This window comes from Drosophila ananassae, chromosome XL, assembly GCF_017639315.1.
Source record: "Drosophila ananassae strain 14024-0371.13 chromosome XL, ASM1763931v2, whole genome shotgun sequence".
Lineage (NCBI taxonomy): Eukaryota > Metazoa > Arthropoda > Insecta > Diptera > Drosophilidae > Drosophila > Drosophila ananassae.
Genome location: NC_057931.1, coordinates 10,725,313 through 10,750,751, shown reverse-complemented (window position 1 = coordinate 10,750,751; position 25,439 = coordinate 10,725,313). Strand labels below are relative to the sequence as shown.

Genomic DNA, 25,439 nt, shown 5'->3' with positions numbered 1-25,439 from the left:
TAGTTGTTATCGATTTCTAATTTATTTGCCTACTTTTAGGCTCTGAAACTGCCCTAAAGCGAGTAAAGCATATCTTTCTTATATTTTCTTTGATTTAAAAAGCTAAAAATGAAGAAAGAACTATGAGAAGCCCTTGAAGTACTAACTACCTTTAAACCTCTACCTCTAGAGACCAAGTCTAAGTTCTGATTTAGTTCTTGACTTGAAAATATCAATACCTTCTGGCCAGGGTGCTTTTTAGAGGGAGAAGGCAATAGCTATATGTTGGTCAAATTAATTGTAATTCCCAGTGGAGCTGGGTTGGGCGCTTTGGAGGCCCGTGCGTGCGCCCAGTTAATTTTGTTGCACACTCACCGTCACCGTCACTGCCACCACCTCCACATCCCACCTCCAACCTCCCTATTTTCCGGCATTGGGGAGGTGGCAGTAGAGAAGACGGTAGAGCGGAAAAGCGGTAATGCGGCAAAGAGAGAGTGTGTCGGCGAGCGGCGCCAGCTGTATCTGCTACTGAGCTGGCTACTGCAGCTGAGCTTCAGATACTTTTTCAGCTGAGCGGTTCAGTTCGCAAACGAGTTTCACGCCGAACGGACGCTCGCGCTGCGTTTCGCTTCGAAATACTATACTATACTATACTATTCTCTCCACCACCACCACCCCCTGTCTCTCTCGGCGTTCTCTGGGTCGCGAAGAATTCTTCCTACCGAAGAATTCGCCCATGCTCCCAGCGTCCAAGTGCATTTGTTTACATATCCGATCCGAAAGATATCTGATAGGAACGTCGCGAGTGTTGGTGTTTCTCCATTTCTCCTCGAAATGTTGCCTTAAAAAATACATCTATTTTTTTTACAATTTTTTTTTTTAAACCAAAAAAAAGTGATTACCAAAAAAATAAAACCGGCAGAAAAAGTAAATCGAAAAATAGTGTACTAGGTGTGTTGACACTTGAGAGACACCGATGCATGTGAACTGACAGGAAGTGGAGCGCCATTAAGACCATCACATCAAAAGGCAGTTAGAACCATGGCACAGAGCTCGGCCCAAACTGTTCTTTTTTTTTTTGGCTAATTGAGGTCGTTGTCTAGGTAAGTTGTGTCGGCTTCTTCTGCATGCCACAGGCCATCTTTTAGACCATCTTCTGTAGCCGTCTTGTAGCTTCCGTTTGCAACAGCTTTTGGAATTCACTTACCCACTCTGCTCCACTCCTACTCCGATTTGATCCACCGAAACGATCCACCATACCGATAAGGCCCGAACCACACAGCCAGTGCTCCAAAAACGGTAAATTATGCCGGTTTTGTTGGCTAAAATTCACACGTTGCACGGTGGGTTAAAGGACTCTGAAACCCAGTCCGCTTAGGACAGGTTAAGAGAGGTTTTTTGATTAAATTTTTGTAATCTAAAAAGTTCTTAAAACTCAATTAACTGTCCTCTTAAGAGAGGTTTGTCCGTTTGGATTAAAAATCTACCAAAACTATAAGATCTTTTCACACGTTCTCAAAATAAAATGTAAAATTGCATACGTGATTTCTATTAAATCAGAGCTTGCTTCAAAACTCGATCAAGCGTGTCTGTAATTTTTTTCGAAAAAATAAACAAATGGGGTTAACAAAATGTTGTGTTTTCGGATTTTTGAAGCCATCGACCCAGAGTGGCCCGCTAAAAGCGGAAAATCAAAATGACAGATAGTCGGATTTCGAGTCCAAGAAGAAAAAGCAACCTGAGTCAGCAGCAGCAGCAGCAGCAGCAGTGAAAGCAGGCAATCGAAAGCTCTCTTCGGCAATCTGCAGCTCTACTTCCTTGTAGCTTCAGTACCGGATTCTGAATGGAGATCCGATTTGGGTGGCTGGGAACGAATCGATAATCGAGAATCCCAGAGTCAGGTGATCGGTCAGCCAGTCAGCTAGGTCTATCTGATAATAATTATCACACAACGGCGGCCAGCCACATAACAGAACGGCAATCAATGGTTTATGCCAATAATGGTGCCGAGATGCTGGCCTGGCCAGCCGGATTGGGCTTGTGATTATGGCTTGAGATTATAGTGGTTGGATGGCCGACGAAAAAACCACAGCGGAAACATATTATCGCGGCTTTCAACTATCGATCCTCTAAAGAAAACAAAAAAAATATAAAAAAACCCCAAAATCAGTTAGCTTTGTAAGGTCGAAGCACGGCAGTTAAATGCATATTAAGTAATTTCCAGTAAGTGAGAAAACGAGTTGAAAAAAAAAACGTAAATAGATACTTGTACGACTCTATTTAGCCCATGTTTCCTTTTCGGACATTTTGTTTGGTTTTTTTTTTTGGTTCCGCCAAAGCCAAAGCCACTGGCAACTGGCAAGTGCAAAAATTTGTTGCGAAAATTGATTAACATCAAACAGGTTCCTCCTCTCCAGCCAGCAACACCAGCACCCTCTGCTTAAGCTCACAAATTTATGAAATTGCTGGTCAAAAGTTTTTTAATTGAATCTCACATAAAATTTTACACAAAAAGAAAAAAAATAAAACATAAAATCGTAAAAAAAAGGTTTACAAAAAAATGGGGAAAAATCAAAAAAAAAAGCAACGTAAACAAAAATGCGGCGACAAACGGCAATGATGATGATTGGGACATGAAGCTCATGATTTTTTTTTTAGGAGGAATATATATATATATATATAAAGATATATGTAAGATTGTATAGGTTTATATTATTTGGCAACTTTTGCCCAAAGACTCCTCATTTCACTGAGAAACTCGGCTCGGCAATCAACTGATAAACTGGTTTCGCAGTTTATTGAATTTTATACAACATTTGCATCGTCGCTTCACTCGCCGAACGCCTGAAAACGCTTGAAAAAAAAAGCGCTGAACAATAAACAATTTCAATGAGAAAACAAAAAGATGGTAGCTCGTTAAGTTGCCCAAGGTATTTGACCCACCAGCGTTAAGTAGAATTGTTCTCATTCTCACCGAAGCTTTAATCAAAGGGGGGGAATCCGGGAGTCGGGAGTTTGGGAGAACCAGGGGGGCTTAAAAGTGTACCCTACTATATATACCTACCCTACACACAAAAATTTGAACAAACAGCAGCTGCACGGATTTGAATTTTGTTGTTTTGTTGAATGGGAACAAAAGACAAAATAAACTGAAGTCTAGGGTTACCATCGGAAGGAATCTGTGCATTGCTCATTTCCATTCAGATCGTACCACTTTTTATCCCCCCACTGGGCGCATTATCTCCAGATTTTCTTTCTTTTTACCTGTCACTCCACCTGGCGGCTCCCTCTCACTTTCATTCGATGGTTTTTCGGGGCAATCCGATGCTGAAGGGCCTTTCTAAATCTTTAATGGACTCCAAGACTTTTACTGGGAATTCTGAGATGGGATTATGAGAAGTAACATGCTCTTTTTTTCGGACATGGCGACCGTGACAATTAGGGTTTGAAACTAAATAGCAAGGAATTAATTGAGCAAATTCCTGCTCATTGTGTGATATAATTGGGGAGAAGAGAATAGCAAATTGTTTAACTTTTTAGCTGGGAGGCCTTTGATTTGCAGAACTTGATTATTCCCACCTCGATCGTAGCAACATATATGCTTGAAGACTTCCTCTATGATCTATGGCGGTCATGTAATGTAATGTTACTGCCAGGGTACTTGAACTTCTCCAAGTTCCATTCTCCATTCTCCATTCTCCGTTCTCCGTTCTCTATTCTCCATTCTACGTTCTCGATTCTCCAACTGACGCTCCGCTGACGAAGCTTCAAACAATGGAGTTCTTGTTGGCACTCTCCTGCTCTCCCTAACCACCTCTTTCTTTCTCACTTTGTCGGCATTGTATCTAGATACATATGTATATATATTGTTTAGATACATATATATCTGTATGATCCGTAGGCACAAAGCCGAGGAGGCCGCCCCTTTTGCGCCCCTCTATTTTGGGATGGGATGGGGTCCCATACATAGTAATTAGAATCATGCACGAGCATACCTTTGGCTACGTATCTGAGTATCTGGCGTATCTGGCGTATCTGCGTATCTATATGCTGAGGTGTATCTGTGAGCTACAGAGTTCGCTGACTGTGACTTTAACCGTTTTGGCGTCGTCTCAGCTCGGTCGTTAATTTAGGCTTCGCTTGCCTCTGCGAGTGTAATTATGAGCGACAGAAGCGGACCATTTCCATTTACATTCCCCAAATCCCAATTCTCGAGTCTTCAAATCTCCAATCACCGATTCTTCTCCAAGGCCCCTGAGCAGTGAAAAGAATTTGATTCGGGATCGGAGTTAGCCAACTTGTCTCTCACCGAAAAGAAACAGTTTCTTGGCCATCTAACTCTTTGGCTATTAATCACTGAAAGTGGTCAGTTGAAAATTCAATTTCGTGGCCACAAAAAATCCAAAAAAAAAAGAAGAAAAAAACTCTACAAATTAACGTCTTTTTAATTGCTCGTGCTGTTGGCTCTTGCCACGACAACAACAACAATAACAATAACAACAACAATGGCCAATTGTCATGTGAAGTCGTTGAACTCAAGAGCCCCCCACCAGCCCCCCACTCCTCCTACTCCGCCTCCTACACCTCCACCTCCGCCCACTTAAACCAACAAACCAGAGTTTATTTTCCCCTTCTTCCGTACTTAATGTTTTTTTTTTTATATTTTTTTTCTGGGGACATCACAGTTATACAATAGATCAGCTGTTGATCCATCATTTTAGCCATCACCCCTCCAAAAAACCCCCCACCCACCCACTTATTGTGAAACAATGGCTGCAGTTTTTTAGGGTTTTTGATAGAAGCCGCTGAACAAAGTAAATAAAAAAAAATAAACATCAAAATACAACAAAAAGAGCAGCATTTGACTGGGCATGACCTTGACAAGGGCAGCCGCTCGGCAAACGTGTTTACCAACAACAACATCAACAACAACAACAACAACAGCCTAAACAAAACACACACACCACACGGTCTAAGCCAAACCGGTATGCTTCCCAAACTCATCATCACACAACCCAAAAAAAAAAACACCTTTTTCTATAATACTCGGTTGATATTTTAGACCAGGGGTGCCCAAGCACTGCTTATGACAGAGCAAATTCCAATACCTATGCACAAAAGCACAAATACATATGAGCGATAGTTTTTTTTTTTTTTCTATCGTATCACTGAAAAAAATTTTTGTAACATTTTCAACAGAAAAAAAAAAAAAAATTATTTCGGATAATTGAGAATTAATTTTAGGATTATAATTATTTTCAATATGCTCAATTATTTTTCGAATTTTTTTTACTGCGCTTCCATATCGGCTTGTGACGCAGATACTTTAGCATAGCATTTAATAAAATGCCTTTCCAAATTAATTTTTTTGTTTCCGCTTATTATTATATTACATATAATACATTGCTGCTCGCAAAGAAAATTTTCGGCAAAGAAAAAATGCATCGTTCCACAGTCAACCATTCTGTCCAAAACCACAACAAGAAGTGATTTTTTGCAGTGAAAAGTTTTCGGCAATCCAACAACAAAATGCCAGAAAAGTGTTGAAACTGTTTAAGTGTTATTAAACTACGAAAAATTGATATTGTAATTTGCCTTGCCTATACTGGGAGCAGCACACGTATATGATTTTGCTCTACCCATATGACAGAGCAATCCAACAACAAAGGAGGAACGAGAGCAATGGGACTGGGCATCCCTGTTTTAGACTTTGGTGACGCTTCAAAGATTTTCCATAAACGTACGAAAATAGTTAGAATTTAAAACTCACCTGAATTACTTTCGTTACCTACGTGGATGTCCTTCCAGATCCACGCAGGATAACTGTTCTTGGAGCATTGGACGCTGCCCAACACACACGCGAGGGGGAAGGAAACCGCCGCGAACTTTCAAAATAAACATTGAAAACTTTTAAAGAACAGTTGCAGTCATTAAAATTCAAGTAACTTAACTGCTATTACTACTATTACTATTAGTATTAATAGTTAAACACTGTTTTCTACAACTTTGCAAATAATTAAACGAAAACTTTCAGAAGGAGGAGTCAGAACCAACTTTGATCGACATATTAGAGAGAGCGAGAGTGAAAGGGTGAGAGTGTTAGAAAGCGCAGGTGCAACGGCAGGCAACCCTGTCCTTTGGAAAGCTCTCCTTTCCTTCCAGTTTGCGTATTTTAGAGCACTAATTGTTTTGGCGCGAATGGGAGGCGGGAGATTTAAATATTTAGCACACGATAAATAGTTTCTTAGAATTTAGTGGCGATTAAATCAAGCGGGGCATAAAAATTTATTACTAAAGGTTCAATAGAAATGAATGGAAGACTCTTGGCCGAAATTGGCCAATAAAATCCAAATTGAAGCCAAGGAATTTATTATTTTATTTTTTATTATACATACATACTTCTCTCCATTTAATTTGTTCGTATGGGAGTGCTTGTCCAACAATTGCAATTTTTGTTGCCTTTTCAATTGCAATTCAACTCAATTGTGTTGAGTACGAAAGCGTGAAAAACCCAACGAATTCTGCCAGAAATAAAAAAATAACACAAGAAGTTGACCGGCCAGTGACTCGAATTAGATATAGTAATTCCCCTTTTTTTTTATTAATAGTTCGATCGTTTAGATCTATGGGCAAATATGGTGTTGAAATTATCGTAGAGTTATTGCATTTTTTTCTTGAATGTGAACTTGAGGTGTGAGTAAGGGGTTTTTAAAATCATGCTACAGGTCGGAGGCCTCTAAATCATCGAACCATGGCGATGGATTGCCTCTTTTTTTCTCGTTTTTCGCTTGCATAATTTCAGTTTTTACGTTTTAGCTTTTGTTTACATTTAGTGGTTTTTTTTTTCGGTGTTTGATTTGTGTTATTACTTAATTGCTTTGAACCTGAAAACTGCTGACGAAAAAGAAACAAAAAACACTAATTTATAGCCCGTCTTTATGCAAATCTTCAGCGACATTTACATATGATTTTGTGTAAATTCTGGTTTTTTAGCTTCTTTCGCTTTTGTTTAACTAAAAAATGCAAAACACGCGCGCTCCAACCCAAAAATAAAAAAATTAGAAAAAAATACTGCTTTCAACTCCAGTTTGGACTTCATTGTCACCCGAAATCACCCCAAAAAAAAAGCCAAAAAAATAAAAATAATAGTGTTGACATTGAAAATGGCCCAAAAAAGAAAGAAAGAGGAGACGCACGAAGACCAAAAAAAGGCCAAAAAAGAAAAGGGGCGAAATGCGATCGGATCGGGGCATTGGGGCAAGTGGGTCAACTGGCAAAGATACTCGCAATTCGCAGATACAATTGTTGGGCAAGGGCTGCAGAAATCCCCGAAATGCGAAAAAATAAAGGAAGACGTGCCCAAAATATATCTCCAGAGTAGACAGCGTAAATATTTAGCTATATATTGTATAATCTTGGTACGTGATCGGGCTGGGTTATTTGATATCTGGTATGTAATAATTTACAAAACTTGAATAGATTCTGATGTTGATATACGGAGAATAATAAGAGTTTACACTTGGAATACTGATTTGTAGAGTTTATATTATTAACTTTTGAAGGATAAATATTTATTTTCCTAAAAACTTACACTTTTCAACTATAAGATACCCGATACTTCCCTCTCCATAAATAACAAGTACCTGATTTTAAACGTAATTACTAATTTCCCAATCCCCATCGATTACCATCAGTCCCCTGGGCATTATCCAATATCCAATATCCAATTCCAATATCTAATAGCTCATGCCCCTCCGGTTTTGAGGACGTGCCTCACATGAGACGCTCCCGAAACACACTCCGATCCGATCATTGTATAATCTTCATTGGGCGAAGACCTGGACACTCTCCCAGATATAGTATATATATATACAATATATTGGTATCTATGGGAGCTACGTGACATGACTGAGGCATCGGATTGGTCTAATCTTTTATATAAGTGGCGGCTGTGGCTGTGGCTGTGGCTGGAACTGGCTGGAATTCCATTAGCCAAACGGCAAACTTAAAGCTCCAAAAAAAAAAATAACTAACTAAAAAAACTAAAAAAAATAAAAAGAGCTCAAATCAAGCGAAGCTTGCGTGTTGCAAGTGTTGCAAGTGCTTCCTGCTCGAAAGGCATGCAACACGCATCCCAGTTACACAGTAAAAAGTGAATTTAATACCATTTTCAATTAAATACGCATTCTTAATTACTATTTTATAGAATATCTATTAGAGATATTTTTAAGTTTAATTATAGGTTATTAAAAAGTAAGCAATTGGTTGCAAGTACCATTAGTAATTTTTCTTCGTGTGTGTGGCAAGTGGGGTTGCCTTTTGCTTTTCGGCCAACTTGTTTGGCCAGTATGCGAATCGAGAGACTTGTTGTCGATATTTTTTGTGTGGCGCTTGTTTTGTTTTATTTTTCTTCATTTTATTTTTTTTGGGGCAGAAAGTAAAAACCTGCCACTTGCCACTGGCCAGTTTCGTGTGGCTTTCAGTTCACAGCTGTTTTGCTTGGAATTTGTTTGTGTTTTTTGGCTTTTTTTGGCTTTTATCGGAGAGCCTGAATTAAAAAAAAAAATGCCTTTGGTGCCGAACTGCACCATTGCAGGTGACATACTTTTTTTGGCCACAACACACGGCCGGCCTGTCCTAAAATAATTTTACTTTTTCTCTTAGCCTCTTGGCGGTTGCCTCTTAACCAGTTGGCGGCAGCCTAACTACTTTCTCTGCCCTGATGGTTTTCTTAGCCACCATTTCTTAGCTGGATGTTTTTTTTTTTTTTGCTGCCACGGGGTCCATTTCAAGGTCAACACTGGCTGGTAGTTTCCCACCAAAATGCCACAAAACTGTGACTTGCATTCGCAATGAATCTTAATGCCAGGCCATTATCCGTGTTGCAGAAATATATATGGCCCATGTCTCGGACGCTGACAGGCCAGGTCTCACACCGAGTCGAGTCGAGTCGAGTCGAGTCTCTAAATCTCATTCCAAATCCAAGTCCGGCCAATGACTCTTTAGTCCGGGTTTGTTCCCCCCCATTTTGCATTTCACATTAACCTTTTCAATGTCTCATTTTATATAAAAATAAATAAAATAAATATATATTTGCACTTACTTTATTTTTTTTTAGCTTTTAAAGCTTAAGTTTAAATGGAATCAAAGTCCGGATCAGAAATTGTCATTCCAGCTGTGCGGGAAGCGGATCGGATCCATTCGGTAATCGGATATAGTAAACAGTGTATTTATATCCCGAATCTGGAACTGAAATCGATCCTAAGGGGGTTACCTGGTCAGCTGGGCAGGTGCTCGTGGAATTGGATCGGAACTGGCGTCGATTTCAACGGAAAGTAGATATCACAGATCAGATATTGCTCAAAAATGGAAGGTTGTCATTTCTAAGATTTATTAAAACAGCAAATAAATGATAGAAATATGGGTAATACTGATTGTTTTGTTTGTTTACTTAGACAAGACACGTTTCACGTTAAAAGATTACAAATAGAGTGCAATCTGAGAGTTGATTTCTAGGTCATAGTAGCTGATAAAACTTACAGAACTTATAAATAGATAAAATATAAAGAAATTAACATGATACTGCACTTTTGTAACTTTTTCTCTAGGCTTTAGGCTTAAAATGGCAAGAACTAGTTAGGAATTATAGCGATAAAAGACGAAAACTCGACAAATTCTAGTAATAGATTAAAAAAACCTCTATAAAATATATTTATTTTAACTTCAGGCTACAATTTCTTATAGAACCTTTTAAAAATTAATCTTAAATTGTTTAAAACCTCAAGTGTCCGTGTATCCGCTTGTCCGTCTGTCCGTTTGTCTTTTTCACTTAAAAGAAACAATTAAACTTTAACTGCTAACTGCTAACTGCTAATGGTAATCAAGTTTACATATGCAACTTTTTGTTGCATTTTTTTTTTTTGCCTACAGTTCCGTTTGAAGACATTTTTGTCATATTTGGCCAGGCCATGTTCACCCACTAATTGGTGGTCTGGCTGCGGCAGGCACCTGGGCACCTGGCCACCTAGTTACCCATTCAGCTGTCCAATTTCATTGATAAACATTCAGCCCAGCCCAGCTCCAAAGAGATACAGATAGAGACAGATACAATGACAGAGAGAGAGGGAGAGAAAGAGAAGTATCTTAAGCCAAGGTGAGCCACATTTGTTCGATACAGTTTCAATCGATCGAACGGTTCAATGCACCCCACCTATCCACCTATCCACCCATCCGTCCAGTGGTGCAGGCTTTAGTTTAAAGCATTTCGAAGTAACCACTATTCAATAGCCAATATCCACTCTTTCGGCGGCTGTCCAGGTCCATGATCAATCGCTCCAAATGGCCAAAACAGATGCAGATACTTGCACTTACGGATACAGATACAGATAGAGATACAGATACAGTGGTGGAGAGTGGAGATACAGATACGTAGATGGGTTGGGGCGGCAATTGTTCAACTTGCAACCGGTTGGATGCGACGCGCAATTAAAAAGCGCGACCAGCGAAGGCAATCTAACTACAGGGAGCTCTAGATAAAGTAAACATACAGTAAGAGATTGATAGGCTAGAACTAGTTGAGAATTATAAAGGATAGGCTAGAACTAATTGAAAATTAGTAAAGGAAAAAGCAAGTAAACTGCCTGTAGAATGTTTCTAATAATTTATTTTATTTTTTGTTTGATGAAATAACTTTCCAACTTAACTTGTTTCAACTGTTTTTGAAATTGAACTAAAGCAAGGTGAGTCTGGCTCATCTCTTGTGTGGGTTTAGATTGTGAATTGTAAATTGTAAAATTTAAATTGTGGATGGGTTTGTGTTTGAGACGGAGACTCGAGATGGCAGTTGGGATTGAAATTGAAATTGAAATTGGGAATGGGAATGGGTTTGGGTTTGGGCCGCGCACTTGTCGGCGATTTCCTGTCATTAGTTTGGCGGCATGTCAAGGTTGTTTGGCAAGCCCAGCAGTAGCAGTAGCAGTAGCAGCAGAGGCAGAGGCAGCAGCATCCGATGGATGCAATTGTATCTCAACATCTGTATCTTTATGTGTATCTGTATCTTTAGTTGCGTTGGCGCTGCCTTGGCTGTTACAATGCAATTAAGGCAATGCGTTAAACGTCTTTCAAATGAAATGCAAGCCAGTTATTACCCAAGTAAGAAAGCCGCTTCACAACCAACAAGGAGAAGCAAAAGTTGCTGCTATCTAGTTGCAAGTTGCAAGTTGCAAGTTGCTGGTAGGCCTGTTGCAGCTGCATTTCATTTCGCTTCACTTTCTTTGCCAGCAACAGCAACAGCAACAGCAGTTTTCCAGCTCGTTTGGCCAGTGGGCGGGGGGCTTTTCTTCATTTTTTTTCCCCCCATTTTTATATATTTTTTTTTTTTTTGAATGGAAATGAAAATGTTGGGTTAAAAACCGGCATCTCTCCGATTGCCTCCCAAACATTGCAATGTGGAAAATGCACTCCAACAAATTATTATGAGCAGCACTTGGCTGTGGCAATTGGATGTGTGTATCTATTGCTGTTGTATCTTGTAGATACTTTTGCTGCTGCCGCGGTTGCAACACTCTCACAAAACACCCAAATCATAAAAAAAAAACTTGATTTTTGTGGCAAACCTATGACAGGTTGTGGCAAGCACCAATTTTTTGTAAGAGCTCTTTGGAGTTCCCAAAAAAAAAAACCAAACCTTACAGGTGGTCAGCAGCCACAGCCAATAAAAAAAATGTATGGAATTCCTAACAAAAAAAATTGTAGTATTTAGAAGGAATTTATTGTATTTCACACCCATGTCCAATGTTGGACTTTGCGATAGAAGCCCTGGGCTAAGGTTCAAACCTATAAATATTTTCCAGATTAACGCATTGCGAGAAAAACTGTGTGACGGCACTTACGATAATAGTTTCCATAATATATTCAAAGATGTTTCTCCGTACTGGGAGTACATGTGTAAGTGGATACCTCCTGTCAGACTCCACTTTTGTTCGGCCTGATAGAAACATGTGTATGCAAATGGCTGTCTGGAAGTCTAAAGTGTAGAGTGTGTGTGTTTATGGCTGGGATTGAACCACATTGAATTGTCCGGACGGCTGACTGCACTTTGCAATTTTACGAATTGCGAATTGTGAGTTTTCAGTTTGCAGTTTGCAGTTTTGAGTTGCATTGCAGGCAGGCGTAATTGAATCAGCTGCTCGAATCAGAAACTCAAATCAAAATCATCGCAAACGCATGCAACTGTCAGGTCAAGTTAGCATTTCAAAGATACTATCTAGGGGGGGCCTATGGATAGAGGGCTCAGATCTGTTTTGGCCTGGCTTTGAAGTATGGCTTAGAGATGACAGTTGACCCGATTCTAGAGACGATAAAGGGGTGTCCGCGTGTCCGTTTGTCCGCCAAACTGCTTAAAAACAAGCTATAGCCCTCAGTTTTAAAGCAAATGAGTTTAGATTTTGCACAAGAACTTCTTAAGATATTCAGTACTATATAAGTAAGAATGAGCAAGATCGAACCACTATTTCTCATTGTATATGGCTTAGAACTATAACTAACTATATCCCATGACTGTCAAGAAACTATCCCCTGATTGGCTTGAAGAAAAGTCAATTAAATCTAGCTCCTTAGTCTTTTTGAAGGCCTTGGCTCCAACTCCTCCCAAGAGCCACCTTTCCTTCCTTGTTTTAACCATTTAGAAGTCAGTAGGGCGCTGACAGTTGCCTCTGGCATTGATTGAAGTCTAATTAAACCGAGACATGCAAAAAATCTGCAAAAGAAATGGAAAAAAAAAAATAAAGAAATAAAAAGGGCCACGACTAACGGAGCCAGGTATGTAGATCAACTGCTTACCTGTCTCTTTCTGTGATGCATTTTCCAAAGAAAATGTACAGGGAAAAGGTGGGGTTGCCTAGGCGTGCCTTTGAAAATATTTATGAAAGAAGTTAAAGAGCTCGAGAGTTGAAGAAATCTCTCCTCCAGCAATAGCATCAGCCAATAATGATCATAACTATCATTATGTAGCACTCTGATCATATGGTTCCATTGTCGAATTTGCAATCGTGAAACTTGTTTACTGCCTGTTTCTGTTTCAGTTACTGATTCTGTTTCTGTTTCTGTGTTCTTCAAGCCGCTTTTCGGAATGAGTTTGTGCCACTTTTTGCAACAACAACAAAAAAATGAGGCAAAATAGCAGACAGAGTTCCAGCCATCGAGATACAGAGAAGGAGAAAAATAAAAACAACACAGCATACAAGAATTCCCTCAAAAAAAAAATCGGGGTCACCAAGTACCAAGAGGAGGTCTTTGTATCTGTGGCCGGAGAAATGCCTCAATGATGTTGCCGTTGATGTCGATGTCGATGTCGATCATATACGTACACACAAAGTACAATACATATGTATATATTCGAGTTATATGCCATTAACACGAGTGATAGCAACGCCCTCGCTTATTGCTACACCGAAAAATTGCCCGACTTTACCAGTTAAGGTTGAGGTTATCAGAGAAGGCCCCGGAACGTGCCCCGACACCTATACTAAACTGTGGTGACAACTGAAGAAATAAATACATTAAAAATAGATGTATGGGATGTCTGCAACACAAGTACAAGTTCAACGAGTGCTAGGTGGCTTTAACTTTCGGTTAGTTACTTACCTTTTTTTTGGGGGTTAGTGGCGCCCTCGAAAAGCATAAAAATGAAATAGAATTCCCGCAAGCCATATCTTTTACTTGGACATGGGGCAAAAGTTCCAGTAAGCCAGACAGAATTTATTGGAATTCTTGGCGTACATTATCGAGTGTGTGAGTTACCGATAAGCGATTACTATAGCCATAGCTATATAGCGTCACCGATTCCAAACAGAACTTAGGCACCAACTAATATGCGAGTCGAACAAGCCTTAAGTGATCAAGATAGGTTGGGTGATATGGTCGGTAAAGGAAGTCGGCCCAGATGGATGAGATAGCATTTGGAACGGGCACTACTTGGAGACCTCCATAATCGCCATAAAAACTACAATAACCCCTTGAGAATTCTTTGTTTTTTATGTTGACTAACTTGGTTGGACTTCAGAGGTTGAAGGAACTTGAGTAGTTGAGGTTTTTTTCGGTTTGGCATTCGAGTTTGGGGTTATTGTCCTTCTAGAGGAAGTCTATACGTCCTCAGTGTGTCTGTTTTTAAGAGGTTTAATGTTAGTAGATCTAGAAAAAAGAAACTACACATAAATATCTTAAGAATTCTTTGTTTTTTATGTTGACTAACTTGATTAGACTATACAGATTGGAAGAACTCAAGTACTCAAGTACTGGGATTTTGGGGATATTATCCTTAAAGAGAAATCGATAAGAGCTTGTCCGGTGTCCTTTTTTAAAAGAATTAATGTTAGTAGATCTAGAAAAAAGAAACTAGAGGGTAATATCTAGAGAATTCTACGTTTTTTATGTTGACTAACTTGGCTCAAAAGTCAGGCCTTTTCAGGCCTACTTTTAACTGATTTAAAGTTTAAGGACAATAACCTCATAGAGCATGTCCTCTGTGGACTTTATTACTTATATCTTTGTTGACTTCCAGTAGCTCTTAAGGTAAAAAAAACTGAAAGCAAAGCATTCTTAGATGTTCCACTTCGATAAAATGAGCTGCACACATAATTAGAAGTTGGATCGGCACACCCCGAAGCCATTGTCTCTTGGAATGTCCATTTATGGCCACGATTAGTGATGTCATAGAGTGTTTTATTCGATATATACTGTATACTGTATAGTGTATACTGTATAGAGTGGAGCGTGTGCGTTTAGGTGAGGCTTCCTTCCTATTTTCTTGGACCCCCAAAATGGTCACGCACCACTCCTGTGCCGTCGATGAGTGGATTTGAGTGTTGGTGGCTCTTTAAAAGCCACCAAGGAGCGCCACCATCTTACCACTAAAAAGTTGGTAAGAGAAAGAAGACGTCTCGAGGGTTGGGTGGTTGTTGGTGGTAGGTGGTAGGTTGTAGGTTGCAGGGGCACCCACACGATAAACACCGAGACTATATAGTAGTTGACTGCGATTGAAGGTCGTCAATCAGAACGAGAAACTTGCGCAAATTGACAGTTTCTGCTGGCGTCGCTGTCGGCGTCGCAGCTCATCATCATCTGGCTTATGCAACGCACTTGGCTCGAAGTTTCAGTTCAGTTTGGCCAAGTGCGGCGACAAGTGAAGATACAAAGATACACCGAGCCAAAGATACAAAAGAAATCTACAAGTATGTATTAAAAAAAAAGAAACACTTGCCATGCAGTTTTCCTTTCACCCTTTATTATTGTTTTTATTGTTGTTGTTATCATTTTGCATTCTCTGATAAGATAAGAGCAGCAGCTCCAACTGAGTGAGAGAGTGAGAGCGGGCGGTGCAGAGAGAGGTGCAAAAAAAAAAGAGCGTGAGAGTGGCTCCAGCTGAAAAGGGGGGCCAGACAGTGGATATAAAAAGGATTTTTCTGCTTAAAAATGTATACAATATCAAAAATCTATCAAATTGAAACAAAATTTGTTTAAAAATTAGTATATTTTTTATGTAAACTTTATAATATTTCTAAGCCTATCTCACGTTTAATGCCCACTGTGCAAAGCAGGTAACTTAACTCTTTCTTCTGCCTTTGGCTCTATTATTAGAGAGTTACCGTTGCTTTATTATTGCTACTATTATTGCCAAGTGTGTGTGTGTGCGAGCGGTTGAGTGAGTGTTTTGTGTTCTATGCATAATTTGCGCGTTTTTTGTTTTCAGTTTTGTTAACGTCGTCGACGGCGCCGCCTCGCAAAAGTCGCTTCTCTGCTTCTCCCCACTTCTGTTCTGCAGGAATCTGCTCCCCCTCCCTCCATACACACGCCCCCCCCAAAAAAAAACCCGCCCACCGTACACCGCTCAACGTGAGTGCGAAGAAAGAAAGCCAACCAAAGAAAGAGAGAGAAAGAAAGCTTACCGCTAACTAACCTTAGTACGCAGTTCTAAACCAATTTAACATTTTTTTTTATTATTTATTTTTATTTTTTGGCATTTTTTAAGTATTTATTTAAGTGACTAAATCTTAAGTGCGTGTTTATTTATTTTGTTAAACATAAAAAACAAACAAGAAATTGCAATTTAATTGCCAAGAAGTGATGACACGAAAGACAAACTAAAAAAGAATGTGTGTTTGTGACCTACGGAGAAAGAACAAAAAAGAAGAAAGCAAAAAAGAGAGCGTGTGTGAGTGAGGAGTGAGTGATTCGTCACGTAGTTCCCGGGATCTAAAAAAAAAAAAAAAAAACTGCAAACTGCATTGATATAGAGAACGTACCGTGGATATATAACCACCATTAGACACATAACATTTCCCATAAGCCATAAGGCCATAAGGCCATAAACAGTAGTTGCAAATGCAGTTGTTATCTGTGGAAAATGAACGGAAAACTTGCAATTAGCCAGGCTTCGAGCGATTTATTTTCAATTAGCCAAGTCGCCGCCAAGAAGAATCTGGCTTAGAAGACTATCCATTTGATGGCTCTTCAACTGCAGAGTTACGCCATCGAATTGCCATTATCTTCTATGGTTGATTTGATCTTAAAATATGCTTAGAATTTATGATGCAAGACATCATAAGTTTTTTTTTTCCATATTATATAACCAGAGATCTGAGATCTCATAGAGCTCTTGAGTATAATGTATAATTGACAGGAGGTATTGGATGGTAACACGCAATCGATTGTCCAACAGACAGGTGCCATCTCTTAAGGCTATAACTCAGTACGTGATATCTGGCAATCACACTCTATACACACTATATATATACATATGGTACAGTGGGTATAGCAGGAGAAGGAGGAGGAGGAGGTGGTGGCCTAATCAAGTGGCTCAAATTGCCGCACAAATTGAAATAGATAACGACATAACCGACAACGACTAGGCGCTACGACTTAGCATATTCCGGGATTAGTCATCCGTACTGATAATTTGCTGCATTGCCTTCCCAGCCATCATCCAACTTTTTAGCTTCTTCAGATAAAGCTGTCACTAAAACAGGCCCCAGACAGTGCCTCACGAAAGTCAGACACCACACTGCCTCGACTGAAAAAAAAGAGAGAAAATTAGCATAGCCGTCTAGGCGGTTAGGCGGTTAGGCGGTTGAGTTCGAACTTCGAAGTGATCATGTTTCTGTCTTTATAATGAAACAATGATGAGCACCAATAATAATGAAAATAAAAAATTCCCTCACGTCGTATTATCCACTATATGATATCATCGTCTAACTTTTGAGACAACAACCTTACTGAATCTCGCCGTGAATGCAATGCCAAACTGACTTCAATGTCAGTGTCGCTATATCTCCTATATCTCCTATATATATATATGATTCAATTCTTAAGATATTTGGCTTTTCCAAACCACCAAGTGAGAGATGGCAGCCCATTAATCACCCTTGTTTGTACTTCTGATTTTCGGAGAAATATAAATAAACAAATATATATATATTCAAACATAATGCCATCGATTCACGGATATTTATTTAAGGGGGGGTATGGGATATATACGGATATTTAACGGTAGAAAGTTGCCAATAACGGTATTAGGGCTCTCAAAATTGGCCAAAACAATTTGCATTAATTTATGGACGGGGACGGGGACGGGGTTATCTAACCCATAAACAGGCCAATTGGTTCTACTTGATGGCTTCTTGATGGACTATAAATGTTTTTAAATCACAAATCAGGAATGATTCATAAAACCGCAAAGTAATTATTTACATAATTCCAGCAAAGTGGCTGTTTTCTGCTTTGATGATTAAGAGTTTTGGATGATAAACCCTAGAAACCCTTTCCTTGAAATCCACTTACAAAAATTAGAATTTTTCAATGCTGCTGATCAATCAAGTTTATACTGCGATAAGACCTTATTTTAAAGACCTTGTTTTCAAGATTGGGAATCGCTCTGACCCCATACCTCACACACCATATAATATATATAAAATATGTATAGGTAACTCCAGATATTATTATATGGCAGAGTATTGTTTGCCTGTTAACTGGGCTACTTGGGTGCGAAGTGGGAAATCGATAGAGGGCGAGAGGGTCTTACTTAACCATCTCCACACTCACCCATACTATATAGAGATATTCGAATAATGGAATACTGGAATACTCGAATGTAAGGTGCTAAAGCAAACAGTTCAATTACGTTCGATTGTTCAGGTGTAGGTCTCAGAGCCAACACTGATTCATCATCTGGTAGTTAGGCAGTTAGGCAGTTACAGGGCCAATTGTATTCAAATTTATACGCTATATAGAACCACTTAGCCATAAAGCCATAGATAATCAAGGTTTCTTACATAAAAATATATCTAAAAATGTATTATTGTTGGATTGGCCCTAAAATAGAAATAAAGCTGTTTGGCACAAAGTTCACAACACCTGGGCTGGCTATAATTTAATTTTTATTTCAATTAGCCGGTTCAAAAGGCCCCCAAATGTGTGTGCGTGTTCGTGTTTGTTATGGCTATTAGCCAAGCTCATTATTTTTGGCAACACCGCAAGCCATGTTTATGGAACGTGATGATTTAAAAGCCAACACATTTTCATGATAGCTGAGGAATTTTTACTTACTCATGTTTATTTTCAAGGGGAACTTTAGTGACTGACTATAAAAAAAATAGAAAAAAAACACAAAAAACAAAAATGGGGAAAAAAAGCTGCCTGGCCAAAAACAACAATCTATTGATAACTCGACAAAAAAAAAAAACAAAAACAGGTTAGAAAAGCTTGGCAATTCGAATCTTTAAATACCCTGGCACCTCGCCACAATTAATTACAAAAGTGTAAATAAATATTTACTTTAAAATAAACCATGACTAAAGACTAAAAAGAAAGTGAAAAGTAAACAATTACAATGCTTTTGAGGTAATAGCGCGATATCCCCGAGGGGGCCTATCGATTATTTTCGATTGAATTCGTGGGAAGCAACTCTGCCGGAGGAGGACGCCATGTTGGGTTTTATATCTAATTAGACTGGCTAATAGTTGGGCTAATAGTTAGACTAATTAACCGTGGCTGATCATTAAAAAGTAAACACAAATCGATTTCCAAAGGGGGCACGTGTCTGCTACACTACGGATCATTACTTTAAGGCACTCGACCATATAGCTCTTAAGGGTTAAGTCTAATTATATATTTTTTAACTGTAGTATCTATAAATCTGTATTAAAAACAAGTTTTTCAAACTTGAAATCAAATCAATTATCGGCAATTAATCGGCAATCGGGCAATCGTGAATCGTTAGAGCTTCCGAAAGGTTAATTATGAAAGGCAAATTAAGGGAAACCAACTTCCTGCGCCTCTGAAACTCACTGTCGATGTGAGAATCTAAATTGTTTTCAAACACAATTGCCCGTAATTTGCATTTTCATACCACATACTACTCTATAGACAGACAGATACTGTTGCACCTTGGAACTGTGTCATTAGACAATAGTCCATCACTTTATACGCCCCCGTATCTTGGCCATTAAGTTGCCTTCGCATTTGCATTGTTTGCAAATGAAACGCACGCGACAAAAAACGCCCCCAAGTCGCTAGCTTCATCGCTTCTTAAGCTTATCTCTAGTATGTATATATATATAGATTTTTTTTCGAGTGTAGGTGTGAGCCATTAAACAACCTGGCCGACAATTAAGCACTAAGCCAGGCGAAAAAAAAAATAAGCAAATAGCAACGTAGAAACATGTAATTGATAAAACAAATAAAGAAATCAGTAAGGGGAAAATGTACACAGAAAGAAAATACTATAATTTTGAGAGAGAAAAAAAAATAAAAATAAAAAAATGTGGTAGTTGGAAAATTGATAAATTGGCCATAAGGAATGGGTACTACCAGAGAGCCATTAAACCATTCAACCATCCAGTACTCAGTACCCATAGTACCCACCTCCATCATTCTTATCAGAGGCCCGCCAGCCTGCCTCTTCTCTGATAAGGGTTTTTGGCGGAGCGAGCGTCTTGTGTTTTGTAATCAGGCCTTATTTTTTTTTTTTTTACTTAATTCTTTTTCTTACCTTTTTATTTCTCACCTGGTTTTTTTCATTTTCAGATTTCGCAGCAAAGAAATCGCACGCCATTTTCTAGCATGCTCTAGGAATATTACGAAACTTTAAAGATAACCGATTACCGCGATCGAAATAATTATTTTTAAAAACGATTTCAAACGAAAGGAATTACCAACAAAAAAAAAGGGAAAGGGAAACGGAAGTAAAGGTGGAAACGGAAACGGAAACAGAGCGAGCAAAAATAAGTCAAAGAGAGCCACGCCCAGAAACATGAGCAGCATGAAGGGCGGCTTCTCAACATTAAATCGCTGGTTTGGCCGCAAAAAGGGTAAGAAATTATCCTTTCTTTAAATCCTTTAAATTAATATCCTTTTTTAGACAAATCCAGCTCCGGCAACTCCTCCATCGGCAAGCTGTCCAAGTCGACGACACAACTTCACCATCTGTCCACCGACACGGACATCAATGAGACTAGTCAACTGGAATACAACCGGATCACTCCGGTGCCCGCCGCCACCAGTAACGCCCCCTTCGAGCAGACCTTCCGGATCACCGTCCTGCTCCCCAAGGATCAGCTCTTCGTGGCGCGCCTGGGCGCCCGGGTGCCGCTCAGCAAGCTCCTGGCGCTCGTTTGCGACAACAAGCAACTGGATGCGGAAAAATACGAGTTCCGGAGTCCAGGTAGGCCTGAGATATAGTCGGAATAATAGGATATATGAATGTTAAGCCACTACATCGAACCTAAATAGACGAGCGAAGGAAAAATTTGAAGAGGACATTTCAGAAAAATTTTAAAAAATCGGGCTCAAAATTAGATTCTTAGATTTTCATGCAGAATGATGGAGAATCGATCCAGAAAGCGTTTAAGGTATTCCGCTCAAGGATCAGATCAGAATTGGAGGAGATATGGCCATCTCCGTGGGCCCTATGGGTGAAAACCCACTTTTTAAGGGGTCCCATGGGGAAAAATTGGAAAAAAATTTAAAAAATATTCTGCTTCGGGATTTTGATGCAGATCGATGGCGAATCGATCCAGAAAGCGTTTAAGGTATTCCGCTCAAGGATCAGATCAGAATTGGAGGAGATATGGCCATCTCCGTGGGCCCTATGGGGGAAAACCCACTTTTTAAGGGGTCCCATGGGGAAAAATTGAGAAAAAATTTAAAAAATATTTTTCTTCGGGATTTTGATGCAGATCGACGGGGAATCGACCCAGAAAGCGTTAAAAGTATTCCTCTCAAGAATCGGGAAAATATTGACGGAGATATAGACATTTAACTTCTCAAAAGAAGAAATCCCTCTTGAAAATGTCCTTCCTTGCTTTTTATGTTTTATTTAAACACAATTTCTCACTCCCTTTTTCTTTCAGTGGACGCTAGTCAGGTGTACAGTTGCGAGTCCACAATCGGAGCCGTGGGTCTCTCCGAGATCCGGCTGTGCCACAAGTCGGAGTCGTACGACAACTTCAATCCGGATGCCATGCACAAGTTCCATCGCACTGGGATAGCCCGTGACTCGCTGAGCAGCAGTTCCGATTTCAGCAGCAGCCGGAACTCAAAGATCACGGCCAAGACACCGAGTCCGTACAGTTCGAGCAACTCCCTCAACTCAACTCCCTCAATGGACTCCACGGGGATGAACTACACCCGGACACCGGTGGTGCCACCGGCCAAAGTCCTGGCGCCGCCGCCCCGCAAGAAGCGAGCGGCTCCGCGGCCGCCCAGCCAGATTTGCATTCCGGAGCAGTCCGTTCCGGAGATACCCTCGAATCCTCCTCCAGCTACTGTGGCGGCACCCGCTCCTGCTCCTCTGAAATCGGAGCCAGCTTACGCGGTGATTGTGAAGCGTCCCCAGCTCCATATGTCCACGCCGAATCTATCCGGAAATCCAGAGCTGGACTGCAACGGTAACAGCGCCAAGGGTGTCATCCGACAGGAGTTGGACTCACCGGACGGTCACTACGCCACGCTGGACTTGAAGCCCCTACCCGGTTCTGGAGGTCCGGAACCCACGCCCCGGAAACGGCTCATTCAGATTAAGAAGAAAACGGCGCCGGCTCCTCCGCCCGAGCATCTGAGTGGCGGGGACACGGTGTCCCTAGCTTCACTGCCGGAAGTGGTGACTCCTTCCACTCCGGTGAATGGCAATGTCCCCCAACCGGCACCCAGGATCACCACGCCCCTGCCAGTGGCCAGTAGTCCGCCGGTCTTGGAGAACGGCATGGCAGCCACACAGAACGGAAACGTCTCCAAAGTGCTACTGAACCGGACTCCCACCCCAGAGCCCCGATCTCTGGGCAGTGCCGCCGACGAGGACGACAACGATGCAGCCTCCAAGCAAGCGGATTCCGGAATTGGAGAGCCAGCTCCATCTCCTTCCCCTGAACCGGAGGTGGAACTGGATCTGGAGACCAAATCGCAGCAGGAATCGAGCTCCGAAGACGACGAAGCCATCAAGGTGTACAACTTCAAGCTGTGCAAGACGTCCTCCTCGAAGGTTGAACCTCCAGTGGCCACCAGTCTGGCGGAACTGGCCGCTCTCAACAAGGAGGAGGACCCGACCGAGGAGGAGGAGCCAGCTGTGGCCACACCCAATGGGAATCTGGCCACGCCCGGCAGCACCAGCGAGCTGACATCGCTCTCCTCGTGGAACTACTCGGTGCCCATATCGCCGCCACCGGACTTCTCCGACAGCCGAGCATCCCAGGCAAAGGCAAGCGCTGGTAACCGGAGTCCCGGCTCGCCGCTGGACGAGATCGTGGACGAGCTGTCGGCCATCATCAACCAGCAGAAGCTGGACACCCTCATCAGGAAGCAACAGGAGTCCACAGAGATCGAGGCGGCCAAGCCGAGTCGTTTGGCCAACTTCAGCATTGCCACGGCCAAGACCACGACGCGGGTGACCAGGGCGGACTCCTTCCAGGCCGTGACCTCCCCAGAGACGCCCTCAGCTAGTCCTGGGGAGGGCCTGAGCCTGCGCAGCACCTCCCACGTCTCGCTGAACAAGCTGGAGCAGAACGGCTATCCGTTGGGCCAGAGGCGCTCCTCCAGCGAGCTGAGCATCGGCGAGTCGCCCTCCCTCCAGAGTCTGGAGGTGATCAAGACCATACTGAACTCCCGGAAGAACAGCCTGGCGGAGAGCGCCGGCAGCAGCAGTCCCGTGGCGGAGCAACCAAAGATTCCAAGTCCCTCGGTGGAGCAGCAACTGGCCAAAGAACCAAAGAACCTGGTCAAGGATGCGAGTCCAGTAGCACCACCAAAGCCTCCACTCTCCTCGACCGTTAGGGAGAAGGTGGTGGAGTCTCCTAAGCCTGTCCAGAAAGTAGTAACTTTTCCGGTTGTTGAGAAGAAGGACTCCCCGAAGCCTGTCCAGAAGGTGTCTGCTTCTGTGGTTCTCGAGTCAGCTCCTGTGGTGAAAGTCAAACAGGAACCACTGCCAGAGCCTGTCCAGAAACCCACTGTCGCCAAGGAGCCATCACCACCACCCGTAGAGAAGCCAGTCGCCGAACAATCCTCACCAGCTTCACCCCGGAGCCCTGTGGCCCTGCGAGAGCCCAGTCCAAAGCCCGTCAAAAAGGAGGTGGTGGAATCCTCGCCAGGATCGAAGCCCCTGCCGCCCAGCTACCGCTACTCCGGTCCGCCCAGCATCAACTTTGCCACGTGGAGCGAGCGACCCAAGTCCCAGGTGGCGATCAAGAACGAAGGTGACTACATCTTCGGTGGAGCAGGGAAATCCCAGACGGTGTCCCCGCCGCCGGCCAAGCTCACCATCGAAGTGGCCTCGCCCATTCTCAGGATGGGCATTCCGCAGCGGAAGGAGTACCATGTTCCCATCACGGTGAAGCCTCTGAGGGATGTGGTGCCGGAAGCTCCTCAGGAGACGGAAGAGGTGGCCAAAAAAGTGGAAAAGGTGGAAGTTCCAGCCACGAAACCCAGCCAAGTCCAGTCCTCGACACTGCCGCGACCTGCCAAGACCAATCGCTTCACCCTCCCAGCCGGCAATCACATCCAGGTGGTGTCCACCACCTCCTCCAGCTCCGCCAGCAGCTCTGCCAGCAACTCCCTGCCCCGACCCGTCTCCAGTCTGGAGCGGAACAAGCCCGTGGAGGCGACACCCACACCCTTCGGTCAGAACACCTTGCGACGCACGGGCTTCAAGGAGCGGATGCTGGCCAAGGAGCAGCAGGAGCAGGACAAGGCCAGGAGCTCTAGGGTAATGGTAAATGGAACATCAGCTTCTCCTGCTCCCGCAGCAGCTCCTGCTCCGGCTCCAGCTAAAGCTCCAACTCCTGCTCCATCAGTAGCTCCTGCAGCAGCTCCCACAACCACATCCCCGCCAGCCACATCTCCCAAACCGGTCACCTTTCTGAAAACCAACAAAGTTGAGTTGAAACTGAAACCGGAAACGGAAACGGAAACGAAGCCGGAAGCTGTGACCCTGCAGGTGAAGCTGCGTCCCACATCCCAGCCAGCAGCCGTAGTAGCAGCAGTTCCGCCCCCACCTCCGCCACAACTGGGCCTGTCGCTTAAGCCCGTCGTCGTCAAGTCCAAGGAGGCGGGACGCAGTGCATCCGCCGGCACCACACCCACCACACCCGATCCGCGCTCCCAGCTCCTGGAGGCGATACGGAACTTTAAGCGTGAAGAGCTCAACCGATCCTGAACCGATCCCTCCTGTCCAGTCACAGTCGAAATCCCAAAGGTCCTGCGCGCACAAATTTCCCATTTTTTTTTTATTAATTGTTAAAAAATTTGTGTACCAAGTACCTTTACAAAAAAAAAAAAAACACAAAAATTGTAAATAATTCCGCAGCCTTCACATTTTTCTGTATTTTTTTTTTTAACTTAATCTTAGTGTTTTGTTATGAACTATTTAGTTTTTTTTTTTATATTGAAAGCATTGTTTTAGTCATTAGGTCACAAAAAAACGCCCTGCCCCGCCCCCTTTCAGCCTCCAATCCACACAAAAAAGTGAAAAAAAAAAACAATTCAGCGAATGCAAAGCAAAAGCGAAACTTTAATCTTTATTTCTTATATAATTATATATATATATATTAAAAATATGCCTATATATTATTATTTTGTATGTCATAGTGAAATATAGTAACCAATTTTCTAACCAATGGGACTGGTCTACTTAGTCGTGTCAAAAAACAAAAAACAAAAACTAAAATATAAAAAACCAACAACCTACTAATAGCACAAAAAAAAGCGATTTAATTAATGCTTATAAATTATTCTAAAGCATAATAAATAAAAACACAATGTAACTGGCAGTAAATGCATTTAGAGAGCATTGTATATACATACTTGTATGGCATTGTATTAAAATAAAACAAATAAAATGCAAAATATTAAAAAAAAAAGATACTGTTTCATTTTTTCAGACTTTTAAATAAAGTAAGAGGTGTATAAACTGGTTTTTA

The 25,439-nt window shown here is 41.7% G+C and overlaps 1 protein-coding gene across 4 annotated transcripts; it reads left to right on the top strand.

Annotated features, from left to right (window-relative positions):
- The first annotated feature begins 552 nt into the window (after positions 1-552).
- LOC6504626 (nascent polypeptide-associated complex subunit alpha, muscle-specific form) lies at positions 553-25,353 on the top strand. Of its 4 annotated transcripts, none has more exons than XM_001966473.4 (4): positions 553-1,082; positions 20,059-20,342; positions 20,393-20,695; positions 21,384-25,353. In XM_001966473.4, the coding sequence occupies exons 2-4, from the start codon at positions 20,285-20,287 to the stop codon at positions 24,674-24,676; spliced, it is 3,654 nt and encodes a 1,217-aa protein (XP_001966509.3). In that variant the 5' UTR covers positions 553-1,082; positions 20,059-20,284; the 3' UTR covers positions 24,677-25,353. The 4 variants fall into 4 exon arrangements, with proteins under 4 accessions (XP_001966509.3, XP_032309250.1, XP_032309249.1 ...); XM_032453359.2 differs by lacking the exon at positions 553-1,082 and adding an exon at positions 15,113-15,209; XM_032453358.2 differs by lacking the exon at positions 553-1,082 and adding an exon at positions 15,692-15,870.
- Positions 25,354-25,439: the final 86 nt, after the last annotated feature.

Bases quoted from the DNA above. Each gene is read 5' to 3' on its own strand.
- LOC6504626 (XM_001966473.4), top strand. From the start codon at position 20,285: ATGAGCAGCATGAAGGGCGGCTTCTCAACATTAAATCGCTGGTTTGGC. The intron at 20,343-20,392 runs GTAAGAAATTAT...ATCCTTTTTTAG, and splicing joins CTGGTTTGGCCGCAAAAAGG to ACAAATCCAGCTCCGGCAAC. The intron at 20,696-21,383 runs GTAGGCCTGAGA...TTTTTCTTTCAG, and splicing joins ATACGAGTTCCGGAGTCCAG to TGGACGCTAGTCAGGTGTAC.